The sequence below is a fragment of the Hippichthys cyanospilos genome, chromosome 7, assembly GCF_059441005.1.
Source record: "Hippichthys cyanospilos isolate Australia breed blue-spotted pipefish chromosome 7, RoL_Hcya_1.0, whole genome shotgun sequence".
Classification (NCBI taxonomy): domain Eukaryota; kingdom Metazoa; phylum Chordata; class Actinopteri; order Syngnathiformes; family Syngnathidae; genus Hippichthys; species Hippichthys cyanospilos.
In genome coordinates, this window is record NC_142375.1 from 19,415,663 (window position 1) to 19,433,923 (window position 18,261).

The 18,261-nt window shown below is 38.5% G+C and overlaps 1 protein-coding gene and 1 long non-coding RNA gene across 3 annotated transcripts in view; one reads left to right on the top strand and one right to left on the bottom strand.

The window, feature by feature from the left end:
* LOC148421465 (caskin-1-like) overlaps positions 1-18,261 on the bottom strand; it is a 40,995-nt gene that overhangs the window by 14,683 nt on the left and 8,051 nt on the right. The window contains exons 2-13 of one of the 2 annotated variants that reach the window (XM_088419492.1): positions 17,652-17,703; positions 15,698-15,795; positions 12,023-12,168; positions 11,815-11,910; positions 11,273-11,394; positions 11,064-11,172; positions 9,753-9,861; positions 7,814-7,908; positions 6,841-6,955; positions 3,560-3,847; positions 1,470-1,568; positions 414-598 (exon numbers count right to left, since the gene is read on the bottom strand). In XM_088419492.1, coding sequence (XP_088275618.1) covers positions 414-598; positions 1,470-1,568; positions 3,560-3,847; positions 6,841-6,955; positions 7,814-7,908; positions 9,753-9,861; positions 11,064-11,172; positions 11,273-11,394; positions 11,815-11,910; positions 12,023-12,168; positions 15,698-15,795; positions 17,652-17,703 — 1,514 coding nt within the window. The remainder of the gene's footprint in view (positions 1-413; positions 599-1,469; positions 1,569-3,559; positions 3,848-6,840; positions 6,956-7,813; positions 7,909-9,752; positions 9,862-11,063; positions 11,173-11,272; positions 11,395-11,814; positions 11,911-12,022; positions 12,169-15,697; positions 15,796-17,651; positions 17,704-18,261) is intronic. The other variant, XM_088419493.1, reaches the window with a different exon arrangement.
* Positions 431-18,261, top strand: part of LOC148421467 (uncharacterized) — a 23,511-nt gene continuing 5,680 nt past the window's right edge. The window contains exons 1-3 of the long non-coding RNA XR_015866151.1: positions 431-668; positions 10,180-10,245; positions 15,722-15,816. This is a non-coding gene — a long non-coding RNA (uncharacterized LOC148421467). The remainder of the gene's footprint in view (positions 669-10,179; positions 10,246-15,721; positions 15,817-18,261) is intronic.

Genomic DNA, 18,261 nt, shown 5'->3' on the forward strand with positions numbered 1-18,261 from the left:
ACCCCCCATGTAATATCATTTCGTGATAACTTGCCCTACAAGTATATTTCAAAAATACTGTTGGTCATTAAGAACACATTTTTTTGCAAGTTTGTGAAATTTATAATCATTTAATTCATCCCTTTTTCATGAAAAACGGTCTAAATCTTAAACAGTGTCCCTTTAATTACTGTTTGTTTGGTTCTATTTCTTGCATTAAAATATATTGAAATCATAATTGTCTGGAGTGATTGAAAGAAATAGAGATTTAATTTATACTTTTCACTTTTTTTTTTTTTTTTTACCAAAAAAGAGATTGATCGCAATGGTAAAATTACCTAACGTACCTTTATGTTAGCGATCATATACAACTTGCAGCAAACATACTGCAAATTTTTGTATTAACACACACATAAAATCATGTCATAATGTACCTTGACCCCCTCAGCTTGTGCATTGAGGCCCGGAGCGTTAAGGCCGTGCGTGTTGACGCCCGGCGTCGGTGCAGGATGAGGACTTGGCGCCGGCGTGGTCAACACATGCGTGTTCCCCGAGCCCTGCAGGCTGCTGGACGATCGAGCGCTTCCCAGGCTGCCCACGCTGCCGCTGCGTTCGCCCCCTAGACACCAGAGATGACCCATCGTATTCACACTTCATGAGAAGCAAAAAAAGCGCAGACTGAAATGAATGTAAGTACAAAACGATTGAGTTACATTTCCTCCTGCCATTTGGGTAAATTGGCAAACCCTCGGAAAAAATTCATTATGTTACATGGTGAGATTGTTCTTTAATGGCTAGCTAGCGCTGACTAGATTTGTTTGGTTGTAAACTGAGTAACCTACTATAAAATAATTAACAAAGGAAGAAAATATATCTAATTTGAATGCCAATAGATTAATACCGTAATTCCCTAAATATGACACACTTTTTTCCCCAAAAATGAAGGCCAAAAGTATGGGTGCGTCCTGTAAACGCAAACTTAAAAGAGGAAGATTTATTCATCAGCCACAAAAGCCAAGTTTTGACGCACAGTTGTGCATTTTTTTATATCGACTGTATTCTTACAAAAATTACCGTAACCCGATCAGCTAGAGGTCAGACATCAATTGGGGGTTGGAGTCAGTGCCTTTTGCAGCGAACAGCCGCTCGTGTTAGCTGAGATTGTTACGGCATTTTCAATAAAAGAAGCGAGCAGGCTGAGCCAACATCCGAGTTTGTCCTTGTTCACACACAGGAATATTACTGAAACAGAGGATCATGGAAAAGATATGATGTCTCCCGCTGATTCAATTAATTTTTGTCTTTTGGCATACACAAACAATCATAAATTTTGTAGAGCACGAATGCTGCTCAAATTAGGGCAAAAAGAACTCGAGAGAATTATAGTCGTAAGAATAAAAATACTATACTAAATTCCCACCACTGAGATACTGACAGCATGTATAATTTGTATGTTTTTTTTTTTTTAACGAGCGTACGCTCTACTTTACCTGCGAGCGGTTTGCGCAGCACCCAGATGTCCTCACTGGTGCTGCTCTGCTGGCCCAAAGTGGGAGAACCCTGAGGACTTAACTCAGTGGTCCGAGAACCTGTCACACACGCAAAAGGGCACACACTTATGACCAAATTCATTCCCACTAACTTATTTTTTTCCCTGTAATTTTTTTTTGCTTAATTTTCAGTTAAAACTATCATTGTATGTACAGTATTAGCTAAAAGTGCAAAACAAAGCAATGTTTGCATGATGTGAAACCTTGCAAACAGGTTTATGTGTGGGGGAGGGATTAAAAAAAGCTGACAGATCACTAATATTATTTTTTTTCTCTCTCTCTCCAAAAAAATGGATTATCCTAAGTGAGAAAATCCACATTTGGATTTTGAGCTATTAGCACTGTTGCAGAATATCAACATTGTTGGCACATCTTCACAGTGAGACAGTTTGTTTTTTTTGGCAGATGTTTGAATAGAAACTGATACCGACAAAATAGAGAAAACAACAAAACAGTTTGAGTTCATTCCTGGCAAACTTAAAATTGAACATTCAGTGGAGCCCAAAAGTTGGACAAGGGGGGCATAAAACTGTATTTGACGTGAAAGTGTATGACAGGCTACAGCACAGGTAGCCCCCTGAAGAGATTCATAATGGGCAGGGGTAATGGCAAATACCAGACATCTTTGGTCCGCGTTGTATATATTTACAGTTCACCACTACTATTCGGCGGGAATTGACAACAAGCTAGCGCACGTAGCAAAACTCTACAAACAATTGACACCAGTTGTTTTTAAGTTATACACTACTTTACCAGTCCGGCCCACTTCAGAATAGACTTTCCTCCATGTGGACCCTGAGCTCATTTGGTTTAACACCCGTGATTTAGACAGTTTTTTAAACAGTAGCTCAAATCGATGACAAATATTAAAAACCTTTTCAATCAGTTTGACAATCAAGTTGTTGTCGACTATTCGATTCATTTTGACACCACTAGTAGCAAGTTTACTCTTGCACACCATTAAAGCACAAATAATTAAAAAAGAAAACAGTGAAACAAGTTTTATATTTATATATATACAGTGGTACCTCGGTACTCGACCGCCTCTATACTCGACCAAATCGGTGCTCGACCAAAAAATTCAAGTAGATAATGCATCGGACCTCAAACAGATTTTCGGTGCTCGACTAGCCGAGCCTAGCCTAGCCGAGCCGACCCGAGCCGAGCCGAGCCGAGCCGACCCGAACGCGCTCTTCGGCCCTTCTCGGCCAGCGGGTAAGCGCCAGTTCAACTCAGACCGCCAGCGGAGTAAGACGTTTGTTCGAGTATTTCTTCCCGGATTTAAACTTTTTCGTGTTGCTCTAGCCCTTAATAATGGGTCCAAAGAAAGACAGTGATAAGGGGAAGGCAAAGAGGAAAAGAATGAGGACCACTATTGAACCGAAGAAGGAAATTATAGCAAAATATGAACGCGGTGTACCTCGCGTCGCAGTTAGCTAGCGTCATCATGGAAGGAGTAACTCCCTCCCGTCCTCTCCACATCCATTCCTGTATGCCATCAACCACTCTCCAAAACGTAAGTAAATTATACAAAATGGTTTATAATGCTTTATTTATCTTTATCTTTATCATGTACTGCTTGTGCACATTTACTTGTGCACACATACTTTCCATTATTTCTTATGGGAAAATTGCTTTCGGTGTTCGAACAAATCGGTGCTCGACCACCACCTCAGAACGGATTATGGTCGAGTACCGAGGTACCACTGTATATATATATATATATATATATATATATATATATATATATATATATATATATATATATATATATATATATATATATATATATATCTATATCTATATCTATATCTATCTATATATATATATATATATATATATATATATATATATATATATATATATATATATATATATATATATATATATATATATATATATATATTTTGTTCATAAACACAAGGCAAGATGGCCATCTGAGAACAGTCTGGACACAATCCTGACCTAAATATGGTAGTCTTATAGAATGAATCTTAAAAGTTTACTATGAAGTGTGCTACTGTATGTACCTGTCTGACTTTGCTCCTCCTGAGAAGTGGAGAGAGGAGGGGGAGGAGTAGACAGAGGAGGAGGCGGAGGCGGAGTGGAGAGAGAAGGCGGAGAGATGGGAAGAGGCACGTACCCGAACGAGGAGAAGCGAGGGAGGGCTTGTGTGTTTGGGTGAGGGGTAGGAGGGGAGGGCAAGTGCAGGGGGAGAACCTTGGAGGGGGGGTACGAGTGCCCGTTGAGCGAGCCAACGGGACAGGGGTTGGGCCTGCGCAGTAGCAGCGTGTGGCACTGCTGGGAGGGGGACAGGCCTGGGCTCGGGCCCGGAGGAGGATGAGGAGGCGGACGCAAAAAGAGATGCAAAACAGCAACAACAACAACACGACAACTCATCAGTCCACTTAAAAAAAAAATCAAGGAAGAATCATCAGAAGAGAATGTATGAGAAAAGAACATATCCATATATCCACAGGGAATATACTCATAGAAGGTCAAATAGCAAAGTAGTACCACTGTAGCAAGCGAGGCGAAAGCATGTATCTCCATATCGCTTGAGTTTCTTAAAATATTTGAACATCACTTCTTGTAGGTCTTATCAGAGACATCTAAGGTACAAACAAATAGAAACAACTAAAGTGTCACAAAATGTTTACAAACTGCATCGTGATTTTTTTTCATGTCATTTGACTGGGAAATAAATTTGGCGTGAAATGTGCGTTTTCAGAATCGGGGAATTGCCAATGTGCAGCAAACATTTTGGACTGGCAAACGGAAAAAAAAAACATTTTATAGCATTTAGCCTACATTATATGTTCGAAAATTAAAAAAGCAAATATTGTCTGTTTATGATTGTTGTTTTATTACAGTCTATTTTTCCCATAATACGCGCGGATCAAACTTAACTATTTTCTGTAGTAGTAATTTTCCCTCAGGCATTCTGGACTATTACAATTTTACTTAAAAATAAATAAACATTTATTTTAAGGTTCAAGTCACTCAAAAATAAAATGTCCATATAACAATAACATATTGATTTTAAATAAACATTCATAGTGTATACTCTCATAAATACCAAAATAAATATAGGAAATATTGTAAACATGTCAATTTTACGATTTTGCTTAATTGTTTTAAAATGACAAACGAATAGAATTGCATTTATTGCCCAGCCACATCCTGAGTCTTAATGGCAAAAATGCATTTTTTTTTCATATACATTTGAGTGTATTTGAAATGTATTTGAAAGTAGATTTGCACGCCGTAGATTATTTTCCTTAAAGTTTATATAAAAAAAAGTCTAACAAAAAAAGGACATTTTGAAGTGACCCTCAAACATTTGAATGGGATCGCATATATCCAGTCCAGTAGTGTATTTTTATAGAAATCATTTTGACAGCCCCAAACCTTTGAACGCTAATGTACACATGGAGATAGATGTTTTTTCCATGACAAAAGTAACACATGAGCAAGCAGCACAAGCATTCGCAACAGCGGCCTACATCACAAAGCATCACACTAAGCTCACTCCTCATGTGAGCACACCAGTCACATGACCCCAAGACCAAGAATAGATACGCCATGAAGCTGCAGGGAGCAATTTTGTCAAATCTTGGCACACAACCTCACTGGAACCTAAATAAAATGTTGTTGAGTTGCGAGTGCCACCAAAAGTTTGGGGAAAAAAAATGTCTTCAGTCAGGATGGGAAAAGTGTATTCTTTCGTTCAACCCACCCAGGAAATGTAACATCTTATTTTTGAAACCAGTTTCTTTTCTTCAAAAATTGTTTTTATGAAATAATTTATCCCAAATGATGGGCTGATTTTACTGAAACTTGAAACAATATAAAAGTGTAATATAAACAATTTTAAATTAGCGGCGAGCGGAATTAGACGAAGAAAAATGCTGACTGCTTACCCTAATAGCTAGCTAAAAAAAAAAATTACACAAGGCTCAGCTGTAACTCAATTTTAATTAAGACTGACACCTTGAGATATTTAATTCGTTCCGTTAGTTCCCATTATTCTGTCCTTGACCCCCCCCCAAAAGGAAAACTTTGTAATATGCCTTTTATTAATAAGGAAAATACCAGTGAGAATCAAAATATTCACTCTCTTCCTGTTATGCTGACTTTTTCTGTCTACTGTCTATTTTTAAATGAAACGTGAGAAAACAGAAATAACATACCGGTAATTAGCTAACAGTATTCACGAACTAATTACGTGAAACGCTTGTAAAGAAATTTGTTGCACAAAAAGAAGAAGAGGTGAGAAAAAAGGAATAACCAACTGTTAAGATTAGTAGCTAACTGCTAATTAGCTAGCTAGATAAGATTGAGCTACAAGGTCGAACTCTGAAACTGTACCTTTAATATGCTTTTTGTCATTTGTTGATAAAGGAAGCTTTTATAACTTTAGTATTATATCGGTTTGATTCTTTGGAGAACTAGAATGTGAGGAAAAAACTGCAAATACCGACCGTTGATCCGCTAACATTAGCTGCAAGCTACATGCAGAATAATTACAAGGCACAGCAAGACACATTTTTACTACACAGTGGCACCTTGATAAAAAAAAACGCATAGTAACCTTTGTGAATATAAATTTGGGCTAAAATTTACATTTCATCTTCAAATCTTTGCCTAGTTTGTCTGTATGCAATCTACCACGCCTTATTCAATTAATTGATGGAATAATCGATAAGATAATCAGTTTTAAAAAGATTGTTTTTGAGGAGGGGGTGATAATTGCAATTATTGCAATTTGAAAATCACATTCTACTGCATTACGCTGTTGATTTCAATTGGAATAATAGTCCAGCGAGCCTGGAAAACAAGGTTTCAAACAAAACAGATTCATGGGGGAGAATAAAAAACATGCTTTGTGATTCTGGCCTCCGTAAAGTTTTCATATTTATTCCATAGACTGTATATCAAATCTGGACAGCATGAACACATTGCCAAATCAGCCAGTATCTATTGGAGGGTGGTGAGATTTATGAGTCTTCCATCCACCAGCCAAAAGGGGGTGATTGAAAGTTTTTGGCATCACTTTTCATAACGCGCTGTCCATTTCCAATCTACACTCCATGGTTCTATTCATTAGGGTAGAATGGAATAGGAAAACCACGCGGAGAGGAGGAAGGATGGGTTGAAGTGACATTTTTGGAGGGAAAAGCTATGATTCACGTGTAAAATGGCGCTTATAGCTGCCTACTACTAATGATCAGCTAGAGCTACGTAAAAAGGCTGCTGAGCACACACACACACGCATACGCACACACACAGCTGTGGTGTGGGTGGTCACCTGCCCTCTTGATGACTTCCACCATGTTGGACGGGAAGTAGCCTACACGGTCATTTCCTGTGCGGTTGTCGTGAATGCAACCCTTCCATCGGCCGTCCGAGTGCTGCTCTAAAACCTGGCAATGCAAAAAACTCTTATTTAACCCTTGTGGCATTATGTTACAAATGTTCGTTACAAATGTTGATTTTTTATAATAATATCATAAAAGAATCAATGAGAAATAAACACTCGGGAGCTGGAATTTCCAGCAGATGATTAAAACATGCAAATTTTCCAAATGCAATGATTCTGACATGTCTATGTGATTGCAGCTGGATGTGCAAGATTTTGTGTACAAAAATAACAATTGTCCAAAATTTGGACCAGATAAAACCATTATAATTCAAATTTTTGAGATGCATTATAATAGCACTTATTACATTTATTTTCCGGCAATTTTTGTAACATTCCATTGAGCGGCGTTCAAACTATGTCAGTAAACAGAAAATTCTTTGTTGACTTGTGTTTCACCTCAAAACAGTAGATGGCGGTAGGAACCAGTAAATGGCTATGCCTTAAAGTGTCATCACCATGTCACAGACGACAAGGACAGTCTATACCATTTTTAAATGTTTTTTGTGTTTTTTATTAAATTGAACCTCCATATGTATGGATAAAACTGATGCCATTGCAATTTGCGTGGTTGAAGGAACTAAATAAATCACTTTAATTATTACGCCTTTAAAAGCACATACAAAATTAGGAAAAAAATGCAATGTGTTTTGTTTACAAAGCGTGTGCACAAGGGTTAATGACTATATATGTGCCAAGTGAGTAAACATAATAAACTCGCAGATGATTTGACACATCAAAGACTTGAGATCGGGATGCGGCTATCATGGAAAAGAGCGATTTGTATTGATTTTCTGAAGTAGAGACTTGAAGGAATTGTGGAGTTCACATGGTGAAGCAATGTTTGCTGGATGCTTTGTACCGTAATAATGTCTCCCGCTTTGATGTTGAGGCTGGTGAGGTCGTAGTTGTTGCAGTAATCCTTCAGCGCTCGCACCTGCATGGCGGCCGATGCGTCTGCAATGCACAAGTGAGCCTGAGTAGTCAGGAGCTGAGGAAGCAGTCGGAAAGTGGGATTTGCAATCTCATATCAAAGCAAAACGCGCCTGCCGTCAGGGGGACTATCATTTTCTTTTTGTCGAAAAAATACATATCGACAGTGTACGGATATAAATTCTTATAGAACCCAACCACATGAATGTCCTCATGTTTACAATTTCGAATCAAATAGTATGTACATGAATCCAAATAAAGAATAAACCTGCATTTGGTATACATTATTTTTTATATATAAAGCAATTAAGCTGTTTTCAGTTGCCTCTTGTTGCAGGCAATTGTTACAGTAAAATTCATGCAAATATCATATGCGTCGCGGCATATGAAATTACTGTATGCAAATCGAGACATCAGAGAACATGGGTTCGTCCTACAAATGCTAACATAAAGATTATATATTTTTTTTTATCCGACACCATTCGAGGTAGACTGATCCGTCAAGCACATAAGCCGAGTTTTGACCCACAAATGTGCATTTTTATATCAAGGGTAATCTTACTTTCAATAATTACTGTAATGGGACAAGCTAGAGGGCGGATGTCAGTTAGCTGTTAGCAGCCAGTGTCTGTTGTAGCTAACAGCAGCTCGTGTTAGCTGAGGTTGTTACAGTATTATTTTCATTCGACTTGAGGATACTGCTGGAAATGTGAATTTCCCCACGGGGATGAATAAAGTATCTATCTATCTATCTATCTATCTATCTATCTATCTATCTATCTATCTATCTATCTATCTATCTATCTATCTATCTATTAAAAGAAGTGAGCAGACCGAACCAACGTCCGAGTCCATCCTTGTTCACGCAAAGGAAAATATTACTAAAAATGGAGAGGATCTTGTAAAGGTTAAAATGTCTCCAGCTGATTCAAATGAGAGTGGCAAAGAACTCGTTTGATAATTGCAGTCTTTTGACATATTCACAATCATAAACCTGGTGGAACACGGTTGGTGTGCAACCTCAGGTATTTATGGCAAAACAAACTCGAGCTGCGTCGTGAGGAAATGGGAAAATAACGTTACAATGGCGCAGCGTTCACTGAGCGCTCACCATGTAGGAAATCTGAAATACACTTAACCCTAAACAAATACAACAAATAGCCTCGCTCTCATACCTCATGGATATGAACACAAGAAAATATGAATTTACAAAGATGAGAACTGTTGTGTTTTGCAATAGTTTTTACATTGTCGCCAAACTGTTGGTGCGTCCTCTACACTGTAACATCGAAAATACAAGAATTCGACCCTAAAATTAAGGGTGCAACCTATACACAGGTGCATTCTATATTTGGGGAATTATGGTATTCATACTCATTTATGGTCATGTTGTAATTCCGTGAAAGAGTCCTGCGTGATGTGACCACTTGAAATAATCAGTGTAGAACTAATACTACTGATGTGCAGTACATACAGTAACTATATTGCTCAAAATGGAATTATACTTGCAGTAACTGTTGAAATAAAAAGAAAACACAGAATCTACATTATTTCTGTAGGCATTAAAATGAGAATGAATGGGGAATAACATTTAATAATAGTGAGGAAAAACAAGAGTGAATTGAAAAAAACTTTGGTTTTCAATCTTTCGAATGAACACAATTAATGTGTGCTGTCATCTAGTGGTCAGCAGTGGAATTACACCCACAACAACTATGAAGGAGACAAAAGGAAAAAGTCCATGAAAGCCCACGGTGAAGGGGCGTTTACTGTTTAGAAATATTGTTTTGGCATCATCAACAGGCAGCTTTGTCCCAAACTTAATTTAATAAGGCCATAAATTGTGAAATTCGTACTCATGAGCTCACCTCTGAGGAGTTGCTTAATCTCGCGGCTAGCCTGAGTGGTGGTAAACTGGTTCACAATGTCCAGTGCAGTTTGACTCAAAGTGTTTCTCACTCCGGCACTGATCCCGCTCTGAGTGAAGGGAAAACATAAAAGACGCCACTGTATTATTTTACTACTTTGAAATGGTATTATTTCCCCAAACCATTGCTTTCTGTTCACTTGCCTACATCCTTATGCTTCAAATGTCAAACGTTTGTTGGGTTTCGCTTTGACTCAAGTGAGTCACTCCAGCCTCGCTCTCATCCAGAAGGCTGACAACAAAGGCTCGCTAATGACTTTTCCGGCTAATGTCCTCAAAATTGCATCATCTCTCGAGCGTGACAAATATTGCCCGGCCTGACGTATTCCGTCTAAAATCTGTCAACGCTCAACTTGTTTTCTGCTTAGGCTGTTTTGCACGCAGACGGGCAAAAGAGGAAAGAAAATCAATCATCAAGCGGAAGAAATCTGAAGGTAACACAGGCTAAAAAAATACAATTGTTGAATGCTAGGATGCTAGTCTGTTTGCTAATAAGCTAGCTACTGCTTGACTTCAAAATTTGTTTCACCGCTTGCACTTAAGCGCTTAGTTTAGACTGTTGAGTACAAATGTCAATTTTTTGGAAGCATTTTTATTCATTGTTTATATGTCTTGTCTGTGTTTCATATGCTTGTGGAATTATGTAAGTAAATGAGCCGTTAGCTAACTTCGGCACATTGGTGCATACTTTCAAATAAATAATAAAAATGAAAATATCATGACGCAAACAAACGAAATAAATTGTATTTAGAAACGTTAGTGTTTTTACTAAAATGAGGCCCGTCTGAGTGCTGCATAGAAAAAAAAAAAAAACAATTTAAGGGCCATGTTGACAATCTTCGACTTCAAATAACAAGCGGAATCCAATCCATCAAAAAATTCCTGTAGATAATATTTGCCACTGTACTACTCAGACAACAATATTTGTAAAGCTTAAATTCTTTTTTGAAACGCTTATTTGAAGATAATTAATGTGACTTGTCACCTTGGAGCTATGTTATTATTATTTTTGCTTTTTTTTTTAATTGTTTCTCTTGCAAATAACTTTTGGGAAGTCACGCATATCTTTTGAAGCTCTTAATAAAAGCAACTTATTATGAGTGATATTAGTAATCGTAATGAATTTTTCATATAAAAATCTCGAAAAGAAAAGCAAGGCGGCAAAAAATTGTGCATTGAAAGGTCTCAATTTAATAGTTGATGATGTTAGTGTAATGACGAAAATTTGAGAACCCGTTGCGGACAGACTTACTTCAAGCAGGAGTCGCACTACCTCTGTCTTCCCACAGAGGGCAGCCTGATGCAAAGCCGTACCGGACTCAGACTGTCTATTGATGTCAATGCCAGCCTGAATCAGCAACCTGCAACGTATTATTAGCCTGATTCGAGTACAAGAATTCCACATTTACACGTTTTTACAGATAGCGCAGATTAAATTTGCTGGAAAGGAAGTTTTCAGACCTTATTACATCGATGTGACCGTTTTTGGCGGCGAGATGAAGAGGCGACACCCCATTGGGATCGGATGGTTTGGGCTCCAACATGGCGGCACACATGTTGCTACTGAGCAAGAGCTGAACCACCTAAGACAAATACGCAATATATGCTTCAAAAAGGTTGAAGAAATCCACAGAGGGTTTTATTTTTGCACCACCTCATTATTCCGAAATTGCGTTTAATGGCCTTTCAGTTAATGTGCCTGTCTATTCAAAATAGTCTTCAAACTGCACAACAGGGTAGCCAGGGACGAGGCATGCAATTAATTCAGCATTGTGGTTTTTAATTGAATGTCTTCTAATGCTGGATGAGAGCTGTTTTACACTATGCTGATACAAATTCAATAAAGCAGCCTTTAATTTTGCTTTGAACAGATCATGGATAATGACTTGTATTTGCGGATCAGAGTGGAAATGTTCGAGTTGCCTTGATTACTAACATGAGAGGTGCAAAATTTGGAAACGGCTCTCGGTAATGAGTGACGTTTATTTCGCTTAAATACTCACTGCAACACGTCCAAATTCGCAGGCGAGGTCCAACGGCGTTTTTCCCGCGGTGTCTGAGATGCACGTGTTGGATTGGTGTTGCAGCAACATCTCGGACTGTAAACGCACAAAGTTGGCGCTTGTAAACGTTACGCTTCGCGATTGGAAAGCGCGCACCCGTCAAGGTCCGGACGAAGAACACAAAACGGCCCAAGGACACAGATGTTACCCCGTCATAGTGTCCATGCTGAGCAGACAGGTGGAGCGGAATCTGTCCTTCGTCCGACTGCCCGTTGACGGACGAGCCTGCCTTCAGCAGCATTTTCAGTGGTTCGGTCTTGCCCTGCCAGGCGGCGTAGTGCAGAGGACGCATCCCTACACAAATAAAGGTGACACCCTTGAGCACAAAGATGCAGGAAAAAAGTTACAACCCCAATTTACAACAGGAATATTGGGTCACAGAATCTCTGTATCCATGGCCAAAAATGGAACTCATCCACTTAGTGTAGACAGTAAATTAAAAAAAAAAAAAAATCAAGTTACAAATAAACAAAAATATAACTCAGTGGAGGTAATAAAGACAGTCAGTTGGTCATCCGTTTCAGTGAGGAGCACCAGATGATGTCTCCCTCAGGGCTCCCCCAGGAATTGCCGTCAAATTACTCTTGCCACACTCCATGACCCTGATATCACAGTGTAGCGTAGTGGAGGAGTGTCACTGCTCATGGGACCTTCAAGACAAACTGCTTGCAAACAGAGTCTTGCATAGGGAAAACATTGCTCCAAAAGCTTCATCTCCTCGCCCCGTGTACAGTGCGTCCAAACAGGACCGCCGTGTCAACCAGTTTACAAGCGTCCTTCTAATCACGGCCACTTAAAACTCCCTCGGTCGCGATTCAATTGATGAGCCACATAACTGGGCCGGGTCAAGAGGACCTCAAGGCCCAGTTTGAGTCAGGGGTTACTGCACTACAGCAGAAGACGAATACTACAACAGAGGAAGACTGTAGCAGTAGAAGAAGAAAAAGACCACAGAACAAGTACACTACAGATCAATAAACAGAGGACAGCAGAAGAAACCTACGGAAGACGACTACAGCTGAAGATTACAGAAGACTGCAGATAAAACCAGAAGAATATAGAAAACTAAAGCTGAAGAAAAGTTCAGAAGAGTACTATAGAAGAACAAGGCTAGTAGAAGACTTGGTGGTGTTGGAGACACCATGGAGGAGGTTTGTGATTAACTCTTTCAGTGCCAAGCATTATTGGAAACATCTAGAGCAGAGGTCCCCAACCCCTGGTCTGCGGGCCGGTACCGGTCCGTGGATCAACTGGTACCGAGCCGCGTGGGGGCTGCACTCGAAATAATGTTTAATGTTTTGGAGATGATTTAGTTTAACAGTTCATACGTATGTGTTTGATCTTTGTGGTTTTTAGAGCCCCCCCCCCATTGAAAATTGTCAAAAGATTCAAGTTTTATTGTCATATGCATAGTAATACTACACAATGAATAATGTCTGTAATAATGAACCGCTAGTAAATGAATAGACTTACATTTGAGCATATTATGGAATATATGGAGTGGAGGAAACTGTATACATATGAGGATGACAATGCAAAATATTATGTAGTTAGCAGCTTTCCTGCACTGTGCAGGGTTTGTAAGGTGCATGTGTGCATGCGGTAAAAAAAAACAATACTGCATGAGGTGTTACAATTTAGCAAATGGTCAATTTAAGCAACCCAATTTCCCAGAAAGTTGCGACGACCCCTTTTTGAACCCGTCCGGGTTATGTTTTAACCAAAGTGTTTTTAGAGCGAGCCATTTAACGCTTGAGCACATGGCAGAACACTGCTTTTACTCTACGCGAGTGGAGACTACGCGCCGACGATATTGACACACTTCCGTCGGCGAGCGCGTTCGAACCTCCCTCGCTCAGCACTCTGCCAGCAAATTCCGTACAGACAAAATGGGCACGACATTAGACACCGTTTGCTATTTTTAGAAAGATCTTCCGCCCCCCCAGGATGCTTGTTGGCTCAGCTGATTGGCCACCTTCCAGGTTGTCTTTTTTTCTTCTTCTTCTTCTTCTTCTTCTTCTTCTTCTTCCAAGATAGGAATCAACAGGGATGCCCAGGTCGCCCACCTTATCCTGGCATCTTAAGCAGCATTTAGCTGCTGGCTGCTTTAATACGTGCATCTCTAAACGCTTTCCACTGAAGGCCAAATGCAGAAAAACGGAAAGAGGAAGGGGGGCCCGATTCACTTTCCGTGCCATAAATCTATAAATGCAACACGAGCGTGCACAAAAGCCTCCTATATCACTTCAGGAGAGGAATGAACAAATAATTGATGGCTTTCACGCAACATCCTCTGTGGTGAACTACTCCAGGAGGTATACGTGAGGAAGGGGGGGGGGGCATAACAGACATGAAAAAAGCCAGTTCTACATCCTGGAGGATTTATGTCTCCCATCTGCCCTGAGACTTCTGTCTTCTCCTGTTCTGCCAGACTGGGATGGATGGAGATATTTGGGGGGGGTTAAAAAAAAAGAGGAAAAGAAAAAAAAAGCAACGAAAATCTGGGCTGCTCTCTTCCGCTTGGCTCCGGCTCTCACTTGTGCTCTGTGTTTGCTGTGCACACAAATCTGTCGTTTTGCACAAATATTAGTTGTCCTCAGAAAGCCAAGCGTTTTATTACGTAAGAGGGGCTTGTTTTTCATCTGTATTTATTGCCACAACTGTTTTTCACAAACAGCTCGCAAAGTATAAATCGCAACTCTCGAGGATCAGCAATGAGAATGTTTCAAATCGCGTTAAATTATTCTATTGTCCTCCAAAAATGTGTTGTGTGCGTTCCGGTTTGAGTGACTTTTACGTTTGTTGTTATTCTTGTGAGATGACAAACATTTGATGTAACGTTTGAAAAAAAAAGATTTATTGATTCTCTTATTACACAAATTAATTCTTGTCAAACTTCTTTCACGATTACGACATTTATACTCATAAAATTCAGATCTTTTTTATGATAATGTGGCTTAATTCTTGGAGCAGTTTTGGTGATCATATTTCAAATAAATTCCTGCAAAATTATGACTTTTTTCAATTGTAAATTTAGGACATTTCCTTGAACGTTTTATTCTCAAAAATACTGACTTGTTATGCTGAAATTCTTACTTTAATTTTAAGCTTAATTAGGACTGTTCTTGTCATAAAAATGCTTACTGTAATAAACTTCTGAAATTTGACCCCAGGAAAAAAGGCTTTGTTTTGGTCATGTGAAGTTTAATTGCAATAAAATAAATAGTATAAAATAGTATCAGGCACTTTGATGCATTATTTTTTTCAGTTTTAGACTAAGCTGTAACCCGTATAAACGCTGTAAAAAATAATTAAGTTGTTGAAAATTGATTTATATTGATTTTTTTCTTCTGTTAATGTTAAAAAGGATACACGTTTTTGTATATTTATACAATTTTTGTAGATAATAATTTTTTTCATAGTCAGAGCGTCAAGTGCGGGAGGGGGGCAAAACATTAATATAGACCCAAAACAAACATCCACTAGAGTGGAAAATAAATGAATAGACTGGGTCTCAGGAATATCTAATACACTCCTGATATTAATTTTTTTTCTGATCAATTAATTCAGCCTGTTGTGTTTAAGTTCATTTGGGAATTCTGGCGTACACTTGGTAAAATTCCAGCATTGTTCTTCTAAGAATTATACGTGACAATTTATCTTTTTTTTTTGGGTGACACTTCCATTGTTTTCCTACTCAATCCCCAACCCACAATGCATTGCTCCAATGAATATTTTCGACTCATTTTGTTTGGTTTTTTTGTTGGCGTTCTATCACTTTAACACAGTATATTGCAATATGCAAATGTGTTATTTTTTTTACCTTTATTGTCTTTAATGTCCACAGCGGCCTGAGCCTCCAGCAGCAGTGATATCATCTCCTTGTTGCCACTCAGAGCAGCGTGATGCAGAGGCGACAACCTTCACACGTGCACAGATGAGGTGAAAATATTACACTTTAATACACACGTATGTGTAAAAACAGAGCGGAACTTGAAGTCGAGTTAATCTTTGGCGTAGAACAGCTCCACCCCTCGGCTCAGTGTGAGAGAGACGGGGGGTGCAAATGACCTACTTCCATTAATAAGCAATTGCTCTGCCCTAGAGCCTGGCACACACACACACACACACACATGCACACGCACACTGCACGTGTGTGTAAATGTGTGTGTCTAATGGATCCCCCGTGATTATAAAGGCCCGGGCCCTGGAGCCGAATCGACCAATCATCAGTCATTAAACATGCGGTTGGGACCAATGATGGGATTCCAATCAACACGTTAAAAAATCCAAAGCCAAATGGAAGGCGGTGACAAACCAAGCATGTGCGCACATAAAGAGGAAACAATCACAAAGTCTAAAAATAGCCTCAAATCAAGTTGTACAAAATGTCCAGGTGGGAAGTTGAGGGTGGCACGAAATATTGACATCTACGTTTGCTTTACTTTTTGGGTAAATTCTACTATTCTACTTTCATGTTGCTACTTTTAATTTTTGTCTATTGTTGCTTTTATGAACTGTTTATTTTAGGTTGACAAACCTGAGTGCTGATACTAGATCTGGGCGATTTGGGAAAAAAAACAAACTTTTTTTTTGCAAGTTGAAGTGCAATTATTTTTCAAGGTCCTCTCACCATGCAAATGTATTTAAAAAGAAAACAAGAAATCTATTCATCTGTATTACAATATACTAGGGCTTAAAAAATAAAATCTCCATTTTCACTAGTCATTCTGGATGATTACAATTTTAACTGAAGGAATAAACCAAACATTGATGCAAACTTTCTATTTATTGAGAAATAAATCCTTTGGAAAATATTTCGATAACACAAACGTAAACTTAACATTCATAGTTTATGTATAACTTGCTCATCATAATATATCAAATATCATAATTATCTCTTTCAATCCCAAAAATGTAATTTTACGTATTTTTTGTGAGTTTAGTCATTCAGTCCAAGGTACTTTTTTTATTTATTTATTTTAAAATGTAAACTCCATTTGTGAAACATCAATTTCATGATTTAGCTAATGGCAAATTAATTGAATCTTTTTTTTTTTTTGTTAGTTCACTGAAAACAGTGCTGTTCCACCTGTGTCTTATGCTTTGGAACTACATTTTTAGCACTATCTCTAATCGTTTTTCATTATCGTCATCTATTATATCATCTGAACAAGGCCTAGGACCAGTTAGCAAAAGTTGCTTTGTGTTCCAATCAATTTGCTCTTAATTCGAAAAGAACATTATACTGCTAACGTCACGGAATGATTTGCAGATAGCTCCAGAAACCCTTTTCAAATCTTAAATGCTCACTGAAGTGCTTTTACGTATCCCCAGAGGTACACGCACCTCCATTTAAGAATTGCTGTTGTAGAGTGTTTCTAAATCTGCAAAGATCTGCAAATTTTCTCTACTATTAACCAAATGACGCATGACATTTTATCGTGGGTTACAAAGTTCCCCACCACCCAAAATGTTGTAAAATCCTAAAGTATTTGCTTTATAGAAAACACAATAATAAATACCAAGATGTAAAGGCTTTATTCACTGATTTTGATGTGCTTTAAGTGTTAAATCTATCGTTCAATTGTACTCAATTGTACTCAATTTTTTCAATTACACTTAACTTTCAGCCTTTTAAGTGTCCATTGGGACAACCTCAGGCCTCTCAGATCACATTTTTTTAATTTTAGTTAGAAAATAGCAGTGGAGGAAAAACATTATGCATTTTATACCACTATTCTCTTACTACCATTTAAAAAAGTGTTTCTCTTTACCCATCTGCATCCTGGATGTTGACGTTTATCCGCTTGGCTGCTCCAAGAAGCTCTGAAACACAAGGAGACATATTATAGAAAGAATTTACATTTAAACCGATGGGGGGAAAAAAAAAAAAAAAAACACGCTAGGGATTCATGTATTCTCTACATTACATATTCATGTATTCCCTGCAGTTTCCGGCACGCCGCATCACTTTTATACCGTTAGCACGCTGAAAAACATAACAGTGGTTCTTCCAGGGAGGGGGTGAACTCATGACAACTGATCAATTTGAATGAAGGCACACTGTCACACTCAGGCTGTGAAGGAGCCTGCAGAGTCACCGTTGCTTATGAATGACAACTACTTGCTAAATACACTGGACAAACATTCAAATGTATCTCTGGTGCTCAAAAAGAAATATATGTATGGTTTTTCAAGAAAAACTGCATCTAAACACGTGCTGGTTATTTTTGAAGCAAGCTTATAACAACTTCACCTCACATTTGATAATAACATGACGGTTTGGTAAAATGAACCAGGGCTATTGTTTTGGCAAATACAAAGCCAAAATACTGGGGTTTTTATTTTATAAATAAACTGAATTCAAATCGACTGCGCATATAG